Raw genomic sequence first — 18,391 nt, 5'->3', positions numbered from 1 at the left:
ATATTACCGACACATTCCCTGCCCACAAAGACCTTACAGTTTAGCAGCATGGCCTAGTGGAAAGAGTACAGGCCGAGTCAGAGGACCGGGATTCTAATCCTCGCTCTGCCATTTGCTCGCGATATGACCTTGGGCAAGTCACTTAACTTCTCTATGCCTCAGTTTCCTCAACTGTGAAATAAGGATTCAATACCTGCTCTCCTGACTTTGACTATGAGCCCCATGTGGGACAGGGGCTGTGTCCAACCTGTTTGATTTGTATCTAACCCAGTGCTTAGCTCATTGTAGGCACGGAATGTGTCTGTTTTACTGTTGTGTTGTACTCTCCCAAGCACTTAGTACAGTGTCCTGCACAGAGGAAGCACTTAATAAATACGACTGATTGATTAGAACAGTGTTTGACACAAGTAAGAGCCTAACAAATATCATTAAAAAAAAAGTTGGATTTAGATTAAGAGACCTGCAGCCTTCCTTTATTTTCCCTGTAGTGCAATGACTTCTTGCCCAGGCTTCAAAGAAGGATGCTGGTATTTTAGGAAGTCGATGTAAGGGAGTAGTTACCGCCAACAACCCTCAAATTAGTGCACAATCAGACTGGGTCCCGCAAGGAAGCTCATTATGGATGGGGAATGTGTCCATTAATTCTGCTGAACTGTACTTTCCCAAGCACTTAGCTCAGTGCCGTACATAGTAAATGCTCAGTAAATACAACTGATAGACTGATAAGGTTGTTGTGGGCAGGGAACATGTCTCCCAACTCTGCTGTATTGTACCCACCCAATAGAGAAGTAGCGTGGCTTAGTGGAAAGAGCATGGGCTTGGGAGTCAGAGGTCATGAGTTCTAATTCCGGCTCCGCCACTTATCAGCTGGGTGACTTTGGGCAAGTCACTTAACTTCTCTGTGCTTCAGTGACCTCTTCTGTAAAATGGGGATTATGACTGTGAGCCCCATGAGGGACACCCTGATTAACTTGTATCTGCCCCAGTGCTTAGAACAGTGCTTGGCACATAGTAAGCGCTTAACAAATACCACCATTATCAAGTGCTTAGGACAATGTTCTATACACAGCAAGCACCACTGACGTACGTTAGGGGACCCTTAAAAGGTGGGTATGTGTCACATCTCACCTTAACTCAGGGAGGGTTGCAAGGAATTACAGCAGTTCCTGGCTCCACTCCCAAACCCAAGATGAGTGGGATTTCTACCTTGATCAATAAACTGTATTTCTTGAACATTTACAATGTGCAGCACTGAAATAATAACTGTGGTACATTAAGCGTTTACTCTGTGCCAGGCACTGTAGTAAGCTCTTGGGTGGATACAAGCAAATTGAGTTGGACACAGTCCCTGTCCCACATTGGGCTCACTGTACTAAACACTTGGGAGAGTGCTATACAATAGAATTAGTAGATAGGTTGCCTACCCATAATAACCTTACATGTCTCGATTCTGTTTTCAGAATTCCACCGCTAAAGTGAATGCCGTTTTCTGATTGAAACAGAAAGAGGGTTCCATAATTAAATCATCTTTAGTCTAACCTCTAGGTCCAAAAGAACTTAATGTAAATTGTAGACAACACATTATCACAATGGGATACAATGATAGGATAATTGCTTAATCACCTGCTCAAGGGGAGTCAAGGCATACCATATTATACTCTGGGGAGGAAGAGGGAAGAGGAGAAATGAATGGAAGAATGAAAATGCAGGTTACTTTAGCATTACTACTAGCATTTATGATGTGAGATGAACAAAATAAAAGTTTTGTCTTCTACTTCAGTGGCCCTGAAAGATTTGACTGTGATGAAAGTGTGGTGATATCCTTAAATTTGATCTCACAGTAACTTATTTCAGCTTTAACTGTACTTTTGAAGGGGTTTAGTTTGTTTAGCCATTTTAGATCTGGTTCCATCTAAATCCTTTGTATTGCTTTGTGCTGACGTTCCAAACCAAACCAGAGACAAGGGCTCAAGGTTCTTAGGTTTCTCATCAAATGTATTTTTCAGTAGGGTTTAGCCACCTAAGTCCAATTTATTTAAACTAATGCAACTGAAGTTAACACAATTTTTGTTTATTCTTGAAATTATTACCTTTTCCATTTGTTCTCCTAATCTTGGGAATGATGAATTTCTTCAAAGGTTTGGATTCTGTTACTCGTTCTGACTGAGATGCAGTCATCTTGGTGGATGAGCTCTTTCTTCTCCATGCTTTTCCTTGGTTATTTTCCTCCATTTCCTTTCTGATGTCAAACTAAAAAATACAAACCAATATGTAGTTCAGAAAAACACTACAAATTCTCCCATTGCTGCTGCTACTGGAACAAAACACAATTAATTCTCAGACATTCTTCCAACCACAAAGGGAGTGCAGTAAATTTTAAGAAGAGAAACATAGGAAGTGCAGGAACAGGAAAATCAATGATCTGTGAAACCTAGGGCTATGTTGCTTTTTTTCGGTTCCTAGTTATTCTTACCAAAACACGATCTTCTTGATAATTTTCTGAACCCATCAATGCCTGACCCACTTGATTTTGCCAAGAGGTTTTAAAAATCATTAGTCAGAAAAATTATAATCACTGTGCAAAATGTACATTGAAATATTCATGGTTTGTTTTATGGTATTTATAAAATGCTTATTATGTGCCAGACACTGTACTGAGTGCTACTAAGCTAATCAGGTTGGGCAGAGTCCCTGTCCCACATGGAGCTCGGTCTTAATCCCCATTATACAGATGGGGTAACTGAGGCACAGTGAAGTGAAATGACTTGTCCAAGGTCATACAGCAGACAAGTGGCAGAACCAAAATTAGAACCCAGGGTTTTCTGACTCTGAGGTCTCTGCTGTATCCACTAGGCCTTGCCATTTCTCCAGGTGTATCATGTCTTCTCCTTACCCAACTACTCACCTGCATCCTCTTGCATTAAGCTATGTATTTTCCTATGCTATTGATAGCAATCATATAACCGAGTATGCCTTCTACACAAACAATCTACAGTGACAGATACAAATCACACTAGTGCAGAGTAAGGGTTAAAGCAGTAAAAAGAAGTCAGAAATACACAGAGCCACGGAGGGCAAAACAAAATGAAAAGACTAGAACTATCACCCCCAGCTCCTAAGTAGGATGCTCTGAAAATAGCAGATAAGATGATATGCAGGACGTGGGTTGATTCCCCTACTGTCTAACGTAACTGATTTCAATGATTTTATGAAGAAAAGAATGATCCAAACAAGAAATGGGTTTATATTAAATCATCTTGGTGTTGCTGTCATTTCTTCAATCAGTGGTAGTCATGTTAAGTGCTTACTACATGCCAAGCATTATAATAATGTTGATATTTGTTAAGCGCTTACTATGTGCAAAGCACTGTTCTAACCGCTGGGGTAATCAGGTTGTCCCACTTGGGGCTCACAGTCTTAATCCCCATTTTACAGATGAGGTAACTGAGGCACAGAGAAGTTCAGTGACTTGCCCAAAGTCACACAGCTGACAAGTGGCAGAGCCAGGATTCGAACCCATGACCTCTGACTCCAAAGCCCGGGCTCTTTCCACTGAGCCACGCTGCTTCTCTACTCGGCCACTTGTCAGCTGTGTGACTTTGGGCAAGTCACTTAACTTCTCGGTGCCTCAGTTCCCTCATCTGTAAAATGGGGATGAAGACCGTGAGCCCCACGTGGGACAACCTGACTCCCCTGTGTCTACCCCAGCGCTTAGAACAGTGCTGGGCACAAAGTACGTGCTTAACAAATACCTACCTTATTAAGAGCTGGGCCAGATACCAGCTAATCAAGTTGGTCACAGCCCATTTCCCACATGGGGCTCCCAGTCTTAATCCCCATTTTAAAGATAAGGTAACTGAGGCACAGAAAAATTAAGCAATTTTCCCAAGGTCCTATAGCAGACAAGCAGGTAGAGCTGGGATTAGAACCTAGGTTCTCTGACTCCTGGGCCCGAGCTCTTTTCATTAGGCCATGATGCTTCCGTCAGCGTTTTCTCTCTGTTAAGTGATTACAGTGATTAAGGAAGCTGTTTTAACACTGCTCCCTGAAGAAGCTAGCCTCAGAAAAGCTGTTTTCATGCATTTGTTGATAGATTTCCCTCAACAAGAAATACAGTCCTTGGAAGAGGCTGGTCTATCCTAGCAAGACAAAATAGGAAGCTCAATAAAGCAGAAAATACTTTATTCTGATGTACTTCTCAACTTTGCAAAATGCCCCTTAATAGCAGTGGGATACTAGGTGAGAAGAGTAGAATGGACATTAGGCTGACCAAAGTATCAGCTATCCAGTTCTCAACCTGAAACTGCTTTTGACTTGCTGAGCAAATGAGAAGTAATAACTCAGTTGTGGCATCTTCAGCAGATTGCATACCTGTTTCCAGTCCTGGGGGCTCTAGGGAGATTCTAGCAGGTTCAATAGTATTTATTGAGCACTTACTATGTGCCGAGCACTGTACTAAGCGCTTGGAATGAACAAGTCGGCAACAACAGGTCTGCAACATCCCTGAGAGCCTTGACCTGCCTGGAACAGACTGCTCTGAATACCTCTCACATGGGTGGGGAGAGGAGAAATGGGGGCGGGAGAATGGGATAGAGAGACAGAAAGAGAGTAGTGTGGTCTATTGGTTAGAGTATAGGCCTGTGAGTCAGGACTTGGGGTCTAATCCTGGCTCTTCCTCTTGTCTGCTGTGTGACCTTGGGCAAATCACTTAACTTTTCCATGCCTCAGCTACCTAATCTGTAAAATGGGGTTTTAAGACTGTGAGCCACATGTGGGACATGGACTGTGTCCAACCTGATTAGCTTGCATCTACCCCACTGCTTAGAACACTGCCTAGCATGGAGTAAACACTTTCAAAAACCATAAATGAGAAAGAGAGAGAGAGAGATGCCCTTCATGTTCAAAGAAGACAAATAGCAAAATTCACATAAGAAACATGTGAAGCTGAAAAAGCAAGTCCCAGCCATTTTGAACACACAAAAAGACTGACCCTTATATCATCATGCTTATTACCTGCAGGACCTGGTGTTATCTTCTCTTTTGCCCCCTTGTCCCTTACGAAGCAAGGTTTTGCTCAAAGAGCCATTCCTTTCTGAGAGCAGTAAGCCAGGTAAGTCCGCCCTCAGTTACTGACTCCCAGTTTTCAACTGGGATACAGCACTGTCTGAGACCTTGTTTCAATCTGCCCTTAAAATGTTTTCCTCTGTAGCTTCCTAGTAGCACAAAACTACCATCATGTGTTATGAAGGCAGCCCAAATTTTGGTAAGAGTCCATACTAACTCTTTCACCCCACGGGAGACTGTTCCAGTGCATGTTAAATCCCTTACATATATTGTTTTCCTTCTTCACCCAACCACTCACCTGGAAACAAAGGGTAGAAGCTGCTGTTTGAATTGTAGCTTTCAAAGGATAGACCTAATTCATTTGAACTCCAAACTGTCTCCTTTATCCTGTCAGTTTTGAGGTTCATTTTGCCTACTGTGTTTCAGACAAGCTGCTTCTCAGCATCAGGAAGTTTTAGTTGGCCTCAGAGAGTGTCCAACAATATTCCCACAGATGGTTTGTAAATGTTTTGGGTGATGAACCATCCGATAGAAGTGCTGCTTCCCTACATGATTCTTCTTTTGTTTAATTTTATCCTACCTTATATACCCTGGATCATTTTGATGTAGAGGTCTTTGCACCAAATATTTATATTCAAAAGTTTACAAATAGTTATCATCCTACTTAATCATAATTTATACTAAATGTGTGAGTTCACAAGCACATATGACAATTAAGATAGCCCTAATTTTCTCCCAGAAGAGCAATTCCAAAGCCCGGATTTCCCCCCAAAGACCTGAATTCCCTCCTATCTTCCCACAGCCTTAATAACGCTGACCATCTCCTTATATATAGTACAATCTTTTTAGGATATTAACTTGAAGTTTATTTCATTGGTTGCCTTATTTTGAACATCTGTTGATAATTTTTTTAATCTTTTCATTGTTCTATTATTAAATTTACTATATTAGAAGCAGCATGACCCAGTGAAAAGAGCATCTGAGGATCTGGGTTTCTAATCCCAGATCCACCTCTTGCCTCCTGTGTTACCCTGGGTAAATCACTTAACTTTTCTATGCCTAGGTTTCCTCATTAGCAAAATGACAGTTAAATCCTATTGCCTCCTACTTAAACTATGAGTCTCATGGGGGCAGGGACTGTGTCCAACTTGCTTATCATGTGTCTATCCCAGCATTTACTACTGTACTTAGCACACAGTAAGTACTTAACAAGTCCTATCATTATTAATATTATAGCATGGCAAAGTGAATAAAGCATGGCCCTGGGAGTCAGAAGGTCATGGGTTTTAATCCTGGCTCCGCCACTTATCTTCTGTGTGACCTTGGGCACGTCACTTCCCTTCTCTACTCCTCAGTTACCTCATCTGTAAAATGGGGATTGAGACTGTGAGCCCCACATGGGACAGGGACTGTGTCCAACATGATTTGCTTGAATCCACCCCAGTGCTTAGTACAGTGCCTGGAACACAGTAAGCACTTAACAAATACCATATATAGAAGCGTGGCTTAGTGGAAAGAGCATGGGCTTGGGAGTCAGAGGTCATGGGTTCTAATCCCAGCTCGGCCATTTGTCAACTGTATGACTTTGGGTGAGTCACTTAACTTTTGTGTGTCTCAGTTCCCTTCAACTGTAAATGGGGGATTAAGATTGTGAGCCCCACATGAGACAATTTGATAACCTTGTATCTACCCCAGTACTTAGAACAGTGCTTGGCACATAGTAAGCACTTAAATACCATTATTAATATATATTATTATATATTATTTATTAATTACATTTCCATCTCCAACAATAATGGTGATTAGGCAACTCTATAACAGCAGCCGGGGCGGAAAGTGTCTTGAGTAATGTTTCATTTCTGATGTATTGAAGTGGGACTCAAACAAACAGTTTTTCCAGACCCAAGTGAATAAATAATATCTGTTGAGCACCTATGGAATGCAAAGCACTGTATTGAACACAAAGGAGAGTAGAACAAAAGACAGACACCTGTTCCATACCCTGAAGAAGCTTGCAATTCAGATTGAGTAAATACAGTGAGCTGACCCTAGAGACTGTAGTAAATTAGTTTCATATCAGAATAAGGCGGGGGGCTGGGAGGGAGGTTAAAGCTTGGGTATGGAGGAGTTTGGGTATAACTATGTTTTTTATGGTGATCTAAGTGAATGGAAATCAAGGGTTAATCTGAATTTCTAAATAGCTGTAGATGAGCTGCAAAGGAACAAGTGTCATGGTAATTACATACCTCCCTTGAGTTCTGACTGACCTTCTGACTCCCAGGCCCATGCTCTATCCCCTACACCATGCTGCTTCCATTTGTTATACACATTTTAAGCACAGGTTCCACCCAGCCACGTGCATAGGTGATGCAGAAAGAATAGGGAGGAGGGGAAATGAAAGATTTAGCTGGAGAAGGCCTCTTGGTGAAGATATGATTTTAAGAGGGTTTTGAAGGTGGGGAAGAAGGGTGGAGCTGTTGTATATGAAAGGGGAAGGAGTCTCAAACCTGAGGGAGGACATGGGCAAGGAGTTTACGAGAAGCAGCATGGCCCAGTGAATAGAGCATTGGACTAGGTGTCAGAAGGAGCTAAGTTCTAGTTCTGGCTCTGCCAGTTGTCTGCTGGGTGACTTTGGGCAAGTCACTTCACTTCTCTAAGCCTCACCTTTAAAATGGGGATTAAGACCATAAGTCCTACATGACTTTGTCCAACCTGATTAGCTTGTATCCACTCCAGCACTAGTACAGTGCCTGACATATAGTTAGCGCTTAATATCCCCCACCCCCCCAAAAAAGGGAGTCAGTGGCAGGAATAGGCAGGTCCAAGAGAGTAGGTTAGTGTTAGGGAAAAGGAATGTATGGGCTGAGTTGCAGTAGGAGATTGGAGAGATAAGGCAGATGGTGGAGAGCTGATTACGTTCCCTAAAGCAGATGGTAAATGGTTTCTGTGTGATGCAGAGGTGGATTGACAACCCATGAAGGTTTTTGAGGAGATATGGACTGAACAGTTCTATGGAAAAACACTTTACAAGATTATCACCATGCTACCTCTGCTTAACTCTGAATTTATCTACTTTGTAGTAGCCGCCATTACCATCCAATAGAAATGTCCCTTGAAAAATTTCCCATGCAAACTGCCAATCTGAAAAATCTACAAGTTTTTCTTCCTGCTCCCTGAACAAGACCGGCACTTCTCCTGTAGCAAATTCTATTAGAAACATTAATTAACATGTTGGGAGGACTGAAATTGTTACAAAATGGTGGTCATTACAAATAAGTGGAGGCCCTCATGTGCAGAGGTAATTTTAAGTTGATCTAGAAAATTTGAACAGTGTGGAGAACTTCAAAAATGCTTGAAGGCATCACTTACCCCACCTCTCTGCTGATACCATATTACAGCTGGACACAGCTTCCCCAAAAATTAATGAAGAAAAGGGAGAGGCAGCCCCAACCAGAGGCACCCAGGCATGCGCACATGCTCTCCCCTCAGGGTGCCCAGGCAGCTAGCCCTTTTCACAGACACCTACTCTCTAAAACAAATAATTACCAAAGGTCTCTGAAGCAGCACCAGGTGCAGAAGATGTCTAGGGGACTAACACTTTCGCTGCAGTACCATTAGAGGAACAGTGAAGAGGGGTAGGTTACAGGGAGGAGTGGGAGAATGAACCTCTGCTGCTTCCCTAGCCAAAGGAAGCAGGAATTCTGCCTTTTTGGAGGCCTCTACTGCCTCCTCAGAAGAAGGAGAGGAGAGTCCATTTCTTTAAGGAAGTTGTGGTAGATAGGGGAAGGATGGGTGTTCAATGATGAGATGGCACGTTGCTAAATATAATTACATGTTATAATACATATTGAAAGACAGTGAGCTAGACACACATGCACATACTTACCACTTTAACGCATTTCTTGCTGTACTCTTGCTTCATAAAACTAGTATGAAGATTAAGTCCCAACAACAATACTGTGAAAAAATATCTACAAAAAGGACAAACAGTAAGTCACTTTATGTTTGCAAACACAGAAACAGAATAAGTCTAACAAATCAAGTCAGTCAGTCACTTTACTTATTAAGTGCTGTTTGCAGAGCACTGAACTAAGCACTTGGGAGAGTACAATATCACCAAATAACAGACACATTCCTTGCCCACAAAGAACTTACAGTCTAGAGGGGAAGACGGATATTAATATAAATAAATTACAGATATGTACGTAAGTGCTGCGGGGCTGGGAAAGGGGGTTGAATAAAGGGAGCAAGCCAGGATGATGCCAAAAGGAATAGGAGAAAAGTAACAGAGGGCTTAGTCAGGAAGGCCTCTTGGAGGAGTTGTGGCATCAATAAAGCTTTGAAGAGGGGAAGAGTAATTGCCTGTCATGACATGAGGAGGGAGACCATTCCAGGCCGGAGGCAGGACGTGGGCGAGAGGTCAATGGTGAAAGAGAGGAGGTCGAGGTACACTGAGAAGGTTGGCATTAGAGGAGCGAAGACTGTGAGCTGGGTTGTAGCTTGGTTCTGAAAATCAAGACTGCAAATAGTTAACAGATGGCCTAAAAGCTAATTTTATTTGACTAATTTTGTTAAAACACTTTAAACCCACCAGTTGCTCTCTTGAAATCAACTTAATCTGGCAGTGTAATCATAGACAGTTTGATAATAATTAATAATTGTGGTATTTGTTAAGTGCTTAATAAGTGCCAAGCACTGTATTAAGCCCTGAAGTACATAGGAGATAACCAATACCCAAATGAAGGCCCACAGTCTAAGTTTTGTTTTCTCTTAGTATCAAATGAATCAGTGGCATTTATTGAGTGCCCGTTGAGTGAAGAGCACTGTGCTGTGTGCTTGGGGGAATACAACAGGAGCAAAGAGCATCTTCCTTGCCCTCAAGAAGCTTACCATAGGTGCTTCCTTGTAGTCAAAAGGACACCAAATATAAAATACTCTGAATTCCTGGCTCAGTAATTGAAAGGTTCTGAACTAAACATGCCTGATATTTTCCAACTCTACATTTGAAGTAAACTTTCCTGAGTAGTTATACAAAGCAATACTGCATTCTCATCACACTTCTGATTAAGGCTGAGGTTCTGGGCCTCTATTTGGAAGACAAAAAAACCCAGGAATATTTAAAACCTAGCATCAGATGTTAATATTTAAATTGAACATTACAATATTCACTAGTTTTTACTCAAAATGAATATAACTATGCTCTTGAGGAAAAAAATGTAGAGGAGAAACGATATTGGACAAGAAAGCAAAAGTATTTTGGGCCAGAGAGAGGAAGCCCTAACTGTGTCTTAGCAGCTTGCCGCTTTGGAATGGGAGAAACCTGATGCTAAGGGAGAAAACTATAAAAATGAAGTGGGCTCTCATCCAGCTCTAAGCAAAGGGGCAAACTAGCTATAGCTCCAACAACCAGGGTCTGGGAGTCAAGAAGGACCTGGATTTTAATCCCGGCTCTGCCACTTGTCTGCTTTGTGACCCTGGGCAAGTAACAACTTCTCTGGGCCTCAATTACCTCATCTGTAAAATGGAGATTAAGACTGTGAGCCCCATGTAGGACATGGACTGTGTCCGCCCTGATTAGCTTGCATCTACCCCAGAGTTTAATACAGTGCCTGGCACATAGTAAGGGCTTAACAAATACCATAAAAAATAAATAACGCATCCCCAGGTTTGCAAGTTCCACACATAGATCCCTCAGGTGGTCCACTGGGTTACAAACAATTAACCTGTATTTACTTTGTTAAAAAGTTTCAACAGTATCAGCATCCATGATGCCAGTCAGGGACTCAAGGTTCTGGAATTTCTCCTCATGTCCCAAACTCCTGGCTGAGCTGCAGCTGATGTCATCTGATGACTGACAATCTCTGGAAAATCTCTTTCCCCCTGAGGAGTGAATCACTTCTCGGTTTTAGAAATTTCTGGGTCTTTCCCCCCGATCTATGGATGGGTCTGGCGTGCTGAACTATCAAAGACACTGCAGAGAATCAAGAAACAGGAGGTTGTGAGGCAGCAAACCTTTTGCTGAGAATGGGTCCCCATTACATTCAGAAGCACTTGTCAAAACATTAATTTCCTTCTAAGGTGACATTTGATATCCCTCATCTCTCATAGGTGAATTTGCTAATTTCCTATCTTCTCACGCCAGCTCCAACCCTCCAAAGTTGATCTTGTAAAGAGAATATTTTCTCAAGATGTCTTTTAAACAAATGAAAAAGCTTTTTTTTAAAAAAAAAACTAATAAAAAAACTTGGTAGTTCACCTTAGAAATGATCCCATGATAACAAAATCCTATTACATCAAAAGAAATTCAGCAGATTTAAATAAAGGGAAATTTAGATTTTTTTTCCCTTATTGTAGAGTTGCACCTGCAAGCCACAGCAAGGATGATATCCGGTATCACCTTAAAGTCCCACAATGAACCATGGCAATTAAACCTCAAATAGACTGGGAAGCTATAGAAAATTTGCCATCCCTGAAAAATGATAAACATTAAAGTAGTATCAAAAAAGGGACTCCTATGAAAGATAATAAAACTAAACCATCTTCACAGCTGCACCAGTGAGGCTGCAGCTGCCACTTTCCTTCTAAAGCCTCAGCTGTTGTAATTAGGAGACCTCTCAGGAGTATCTATCATTAGTTTTAAAATGCAATAATTACAAAGACTTTATATTTATTCAGATATTACATTCCAGGATTATTCAACTCCATCTATTCCATAGGGAGCATCTTAAAATGACATAGTTACATCAATAGGGTTAAATGCCAAATACATGGTAAAAATGTTAAAATCTTGCTTGCGTTATTCTTTTTGATAGTTCTGGACTGAAAAATACAGTGTTTCGTGTAACCTTGAAAATTTGATCGTTAGACTTTTCCAATTTTTTGAGACTATCTCCCCAAGGCCCCTCATCAATGCGGAAACAATACAAAAATCTCTTGACATTTCAATTCTGCCAAATTTTTGCCTGCTCCCCACTCCCAACGAAGGGGCTTCGGGGAACCCCAAGTCAATATGGCTTCATCTGCCCATAGAAGGGTATGACAGTTGGTCCCCATTAACCCCATTATCAGGCTAGAAAGAGGGTTAATTTGCTTCTGCCCCTTCCCTGAAAGTCGGATTTCTTAGTAAATGCTGGATTAGGGAAATTGCACTGAAGAATAAAACATATGCATTTTATAAAGAAAATTTAAAACATTTTACAAATGAACTGGGAAAACCCCTGTCTATATTTTACTGCCAAGATCAGCAAATGAAATGACATTTCTAAAAGCCTAGGAATCAAAACAGGTTGAGATCTTTTAACAAGGCATGGTCCTAAGTAAATATTGAAAAATTTCCGTGATGTTCACTAAATAAAAAAACAAAACTGCCTGCTACTTTTGCTTTATGAAAATAAAATGGGATTACTGTATCACTGGAAACTCTTAACTATAATCAGATCTGCTAACCACCATCATCATCTCTCCTTTTATTGAGAATCTACTGTGTACAAAGCACTCTAACAGGCATTTGGGAGCATGCAATAAAAGTAAAAGACGCTCATTGTTTCTGTCTGGAGAAGTTTACATTGCAGTGGAAGAAAACCACAAATTGTATACAAACAATGGGAAAAAGAAAAACAACTGATAACGACAAAGATATACTTCAAAATGTAAACATATGCATTAACTAGAATGCATCCAACTGTAAACACACAAATTGACTAGTCTGTGAATTTGTCTGGGCCTGGCCTCCCAGGTTATGGGAAAAATTACTGGGCATCAGTTTGGGGGAATGCCTTCTAGAAGATTCCACCAACAAAACAACAAGATACTACATTGAGAGCCACCAAACTAAGTACTTGCAGCAGGAGAAACCATTACAGGGCAGGTGACTACTCAAAAACTGGGGCATTTCTACTCTGTAATTCTAAAGCATTTAATATTTTAAACGTTGAATGCCATAAATGCAAGTTCAGTGGGCGGGGGAAAGAGGTGGAGGACTGCAACTCTCCCCACTGATTTTGGAAACTGACTCCCAACCCCATCACAGATCTCTTGAGAAGACTCAAAATTCTGGCTATTGACCTTAAAATGCTGGTCTATGTACCCTAAAATCCTTGCCTTTTTTCCCCTCCACACACCCCACTCAAAAATGATAATTTAGTACCTTTCTGTAATTCCACATTTACAACACATCTTAATGATGGGTTTTTTTTTTCAATTAGGCTATTACTAATTTTCACAGATAAGTAGGCATCTTATTATTTTTGTAGGGAAACAAAATCTGAGGGAAGTGAGGCTAAATCATATGCTTTTCTTAAACAAACATTCAGGCATGATTCAGGCAGGATTTGCTTTCTTGAAACCATGATCTTTTCCTCTCCATCAATATTGCTACCACACCGATCCAAACATATCCCTCTTTGACTATGGCATCGGCCTCCTAGCTGACCTCCCCGCCTCCAGTTTCTCCCCTCTCCAGTCCATTATTCCACTCTGCTGCCCAGATCACCTATCTTAAAAAATGTTCAGTCCACATCTCTCCACTCCCCAGAAACCTTCAGTGATTGCTCAACCCTGCCGCCCCCACCCCGGTCCCTGCATCAAATAGAGACTCCTTAGCCCGGGCTTTAGGGCACTCCAACAGCTCTCCCATTCCTCCTTTACCTCACTGATCTCACATTACAACCCAGTCTGCCCATTTTGCTCCTCTAATCTCAACCAACTCATTGTACCTCGATCTCTACTATCTCACTTGCTGAACCCTCACTCACACCCTGCCTCTGGCCTGAAACACCCTCTCTCCTCTTCACAGCTGACGGACCACCACTCTCTCCAACTTCAAAACCTTATTAAAATCAAATCTCTTCCAAGATGCTTCCCCTGACTAAGCAGCCGTTTTTTCTACCTCCTCTCCCTTCTGTCCTGTCTCTGCCCCGGATGTGTACCCCTTAAGCACTTGATACTCACACTTCCCCCCACAACCCCACAGCACTTCCACACATATCCTTAAATTCTGCCATTTCCCCTAACTGTAATTTGTTTTAATATGTCCCCCGCTCTGGACTCTAAGCTCCTTGAGGGGCATTGATCATGTCCTCCAACTGTCCAGTAATGTACTCGCCAAGTGCTTAGTACAGTGCTCTGCACATGGTAAGTGCTCAAAATACAGCACTGATTGATGGGCTGATAAATTATGCAAGACCATTTTTTACAAGGATAAAACTGGAATGTAAACTTTGGCAAACAGAAATCAGAAGTTTAAGCCTACAAATATTGTAAAAGACGTAGAATTAAAGGAGATCACAATAAAGGCCTTATGTATCAATTAGGCACACCATCATACGGAGGAAACTTTCATCAACTCCCTTTCCAGCAAAGATCCCAATCCTTTTTAATCTCTTCAAGTATATTTGTAGAAAGTCTCAAATAGATTGGTTTAAAAAACTTTAAAAATGGGGGGGGGAGAATTCCACATTATATATTTTCTCTGTATTACAAAAGCAGTATTAAATAAAGAGCAGATAAAAATAAATTAATGTAGTCTGGCCGCAAGATCCAAGAATGAATTTTTTACACAGGTAACTCACAGCCATCTTTGTCAGAAAGCACACATTGCCCAAATTCTACCAATTCCCTCACCCAAAATACTGACCTGCTTCCACTTCCTATTTCTCTGAAGCCACCGAACGACTGAAAACGTACCCCTATCACCTCACACAACCAATCTTTACGGTACTGTGCAAATAAAACCTACACACTCACACTTGAGTGCACATCATTAAGTGAGAAATAAAGCTTTTGCCAACATTAAAAGCAAGCTAGAGTCAGCATAGATGCACTGAGCATGAGGCTGGGAGATGGAGTCCCGGCTTCCAGTCCCGATTATGTCACTTTGCAGCCCCAACCGTAGTAATGTCACTTACCTTACAATAAATTCCGTCTTTAAAATGGTGAATCGATCCGTGTTCTCCCTCTCCCTTAGACTCTGAGCCCCATGTGGGTCAGGGATTGTTCCCCACCTGATTATCTTCTGTCTTCCCTAACTTCGTGGTTGGCACCAAGTGTTGGAGAAGCAAGACTCTGCGAGTGGACTTAAATTTGAAGATAAATTTTCGGCTTTAAGACCCTAAAAATCTCTCCTGTGGACAGGGAACGTAGAGTGTACCAACCTTAGGGGCTTGGGAGCCCTTGGGGATTAAGACTGTGAGCCCCACGTGGGACAACCTGATCTCTTTGCATCCTCTCCAGTGCTCAGAACAGTGTTTTGCACAGATTAAGCGCTTAACAAATGCCATCATTAAGCGCTTAGTACAGGGCTCCGCACGCAGTAAGCGCTCAATAAATATGGTCGAATGAATGCGCTGCCCACCGTGTAGGTCAATCAACATCACTGCTTGGACCAACTGATTGCCTCTGCCTCGGTGCTACTTTCCTGCACCTTGCACCTGCTCGGCAACAAGATTTTCTAAACTCCACCGTCCTCGCCGAGACCGACAATCCAAACTGCCTAGAAGTTAAACACGCATTTTCTCTGTTAGGTAGACACGGCCAAAGGCGATCGACTGGAAGTAATGAAAGTTGCCCGAAGAGTACTGTTCCACCCTGTGGCTTCTAATCCCGGCCCCGCCACTTGTCAGCTGTGTGACCCTGGGCAAGCCGCTTCACTTCTCTGGGCCTCAGGGACCTCATCTTTAAAATGGGCACTAAAGAAGCCGCGTGGCTCAGGGGAAAGAGCCCGGGCTGGGGAGTCGGAGGTCATGGGTTCGAATCCCCGCTCTGCCACTTGTCAGCTGCGTGACGGTGGGCAAGTCACTTCTCTGTGCCTCAGTTACCTCCTCTGTAAAACGGGGATTGACTATGAGCCTCACGTGGGACAACCTGATTACTCTGTAGCTACCCCAGCGCTTAGAACAGTGCTCTGCACATAGTAAGGGCTTAACAAATACCAACCTTATTAAGGCTGGGAGCCCCACGTGGGGCAACCTGATTCCCGCCGTATCTACCCCAGCGCTTAGGATAGTGCTTGGCGCTTAACGAATACCAACGTGATTACTATTATTCTTCTTCCTCCTCTCGGGAAATAAAGAGTGACCGGGCGGCCGAAGACGGGGCCGGATTGGAATTGATGCCCGAAGTCGTCCGATGGGTGGGGGGCGAGGGGCAAGTAGCCAAATGTCCCATTTGGGAGCCCGGGGGCAGGGCGTTGGCGGCCTTTTCCTGCCTTCCAGAGCGGGGCTCGGGGTGGCTCCGCCGAGGAAGCTTAGTCCAGTGCTCTGCACATAGTAAGGCGCTCAATAAATACTAGTGAGTGAATGAATGCACGGAGGGCCGGGCCTCCGGGCTCCCCCCACCCCCGGGAAAAACCATCGGGGGAAGCGGCTGGCAATCGGGGAGGGGATCTGGGTTCTAATCCCCACCCTGCCCACCGCCTGCCGTGTGACCTTGGGCAGGTCGCTTGCCGGTACCTCGGTTTCCCTCCACCGTGAAAGGGGGATTCGCCCCCCGGTGTGTGTCCGTCCGTCTCCCTCCTTGGACTGCGAGCCCCGTGCGGGACGGGGGCTGTGCCCGACCTCACTGAACCCAACGTTTCGCCCACGGTAAGCGCTTAACGAATGCCATGAAGGAGGAGCTCACCCCGCCTCCGTCCTCGGGCTGCCAACCGGGCCCCGCTCCTTCAGCCTCACTGGAAAGAGCCCGGGCTGGGCAGGCGGAGGTCATGGGTTCGAATCCCCGCTCGGCCACCGCTCAGCTGTGTGACGGGGGGGGGCACTTGGCTGCGCCTCCCTTACCTCAGCTGTAAAATGGGGGTTAAGACGGTGCGCCTCACGGGGCACCACCTGATCACCCTGTGTCTCCCCCAGCGCTTACAACAGTGCTCTGCACCTAGTAAGCGCTTAACAAGTACCAACATTATTATTATTACTTCATTTCTCTGTGCCTCCGGTACCTCATCTGTAAAATGGGGATTAACTGTGAGCCTCCCAGGGGACCACGCGATTAGCCTGGATCTCCCCCAGCGTTTAGAACACTGCTCTGCACCTAGCGCTTAACGAATACCATTATTATTCTGACTTCACTTCTCTGCGCCTCCGTTACCTCATCTGTAAAATGGGGGTTAAGACGGTCCCCCTCACAGGGGACCGCCTGATCACCCTGGACCTCCCCCAGCGCTTAGAACAGTGCTCGGCACATAGTAAGCGCTTAACCAATACCAGCATTATTACTATTACTTCACTTCTCTGTGCCTCTGGTACCTCATCTGTAAAATGGGGGTTAAGACGGTCCCCCTCACAGGGGACCACCTGATGACCCTGGACCTCCCCCAGCGCTTAGAACAGTGCTGTGCACAGAGTAAGCGCTTAACAAATCCCAATGCTATTATTATTATTCTGACTTCACTTCTCTGCGCCTCCGTTACCTCATCTGTAAAATGGGGGTTAAGACGGTCCCCCTCACAGGGGACCACCTGATCACCCTGCACCCCCCCCCCGCCCGCCCGCCCGCCCCAGCGCTTAGAAGAGTACTCGGTACCTAGTGAGGGCTTAACAAATACCGACATGATTATTATTATCATTATTCTTATTATTACCTGTCTGGGCGGCGCGATGGGACGGGCCGGGCCGGGGGCCTGCGGGCTGCGCCTCAACGAGCTCCAACGGCCGCTGGCGCGCGCCCCCGCCGCCGGACCCCCGCGCGCGCCAGAGGGAGCGCTCCCACCGCGCGCCGCCCCCCGCCCCCCCCCCCCGCGGCGGCCGTGACTGCTCCTGCTCCCCCCAGCCCCCGGGCTTCGGCCTCCCCTCCGCCCCTTCCTCCCCTCTCCTCCCCACCCTCCCCCTCTCCTCCCTCCCCTCCCCTCACGGGCGGTCCCTCTCCTCTCTCTCCCTCCCTCCCCCCTCTCCTCTCCTCTCCTCTCCTCCCCTCATGCCTGGTCCCTCTCCTCTCTCTCCCTCCCCTCACGGCTGGTCCCTCTCCTCCCTTCCCCTCCCCCTCCCCTCTTTCCCCTGCCCCTCCCTTCCCCTTCCTCTCCCTCCGCTCTCTTTCCCTCTCCTCCCCCCTCCCCCTCTCCCTCCCGTCCCCTCTCCCCCCTCCCCCTCTCCCTCCCGTCCCCTCTCCCCCCTCCCCTTTCCTCTCCCTCCCCTCTCCCCTCCCTCCCCTCTCTTTCCCTCCCCTCTCTTTCCCTCTCCTCTCTCCCCCTCCCCTTTCCTCTCCCTCCCCTCTCCTCCCTCTCCCTCCCCTCCCTCTCCCTCCTCCTCCCCTTTCCTCTCCCTCCCCTCCCTCCCCTCTCTTTCCCTCTCCTCCCCTCCCTCTCCCCCCAATTTGAAACTCCTCAGTCACTCCGGGCTTC

The 18,391-nt window shown here is 44.7% G+C and overlaps 1 protein-coding gene across 3 annotated transcripts in view; it reads right to left on the bottom strand.

Annotated features, from left to right (window-relative positions):
* The window catches only part of TEX15 (testis expressed 15, meiosis and synapsis associated), a 43,743-nt gene extending 34,687 nt beyond the window's left edge, over positions 1 to 9,056 (bottom strand). For all 3 annotated transcript variants that reach the window (XR_003759823.2, XM_039912021.1, XM_029065782.2), the window contains exons 1-2: positions 8,951 to 9,056; positions 2,091 to 2,250 (exon numbers count right to left, since the gene is read on the bottom strand). Coding sequence is in view for 2 of the 3 variants with exons in the window: in XM_039912021.1 (XP_039767955.1) it covers positions 2,091 to 2,250; positions 8,951 to 8,986 (196 nt within the window). In the remaining variant the exon portion in view is untranslated. The remainder of the gene's footprint in view (positions 1 to 2,090; positions 2,251 to 8,950) is intronic.
* Positions 9,057 to 18,391: the final 9,335 nt, after the last annotated feature.

This window comes from Ornithorhynchus anatinus, chromosome 5 (assembly GCF_004115215.2).
Source record: "Ornithorhynchus anatinus isolate Pmale09 chromosome 5, mOrnAna1.pri.v4, whole genome shotgun sequence".
Classification (NCBI taxonomy): Eukaryota; Metazoa; Chordata; class Mammalia; order Monotremata; family Ornithorhynchidae; genus Ornithorhynchus; species Ornithorhynchus anatinus.
The sequence above is the reverse complement of the archived record's forward strand: the minus strand, read 5'-3'. Positions and strand labels throughout refer to the sequence as shown.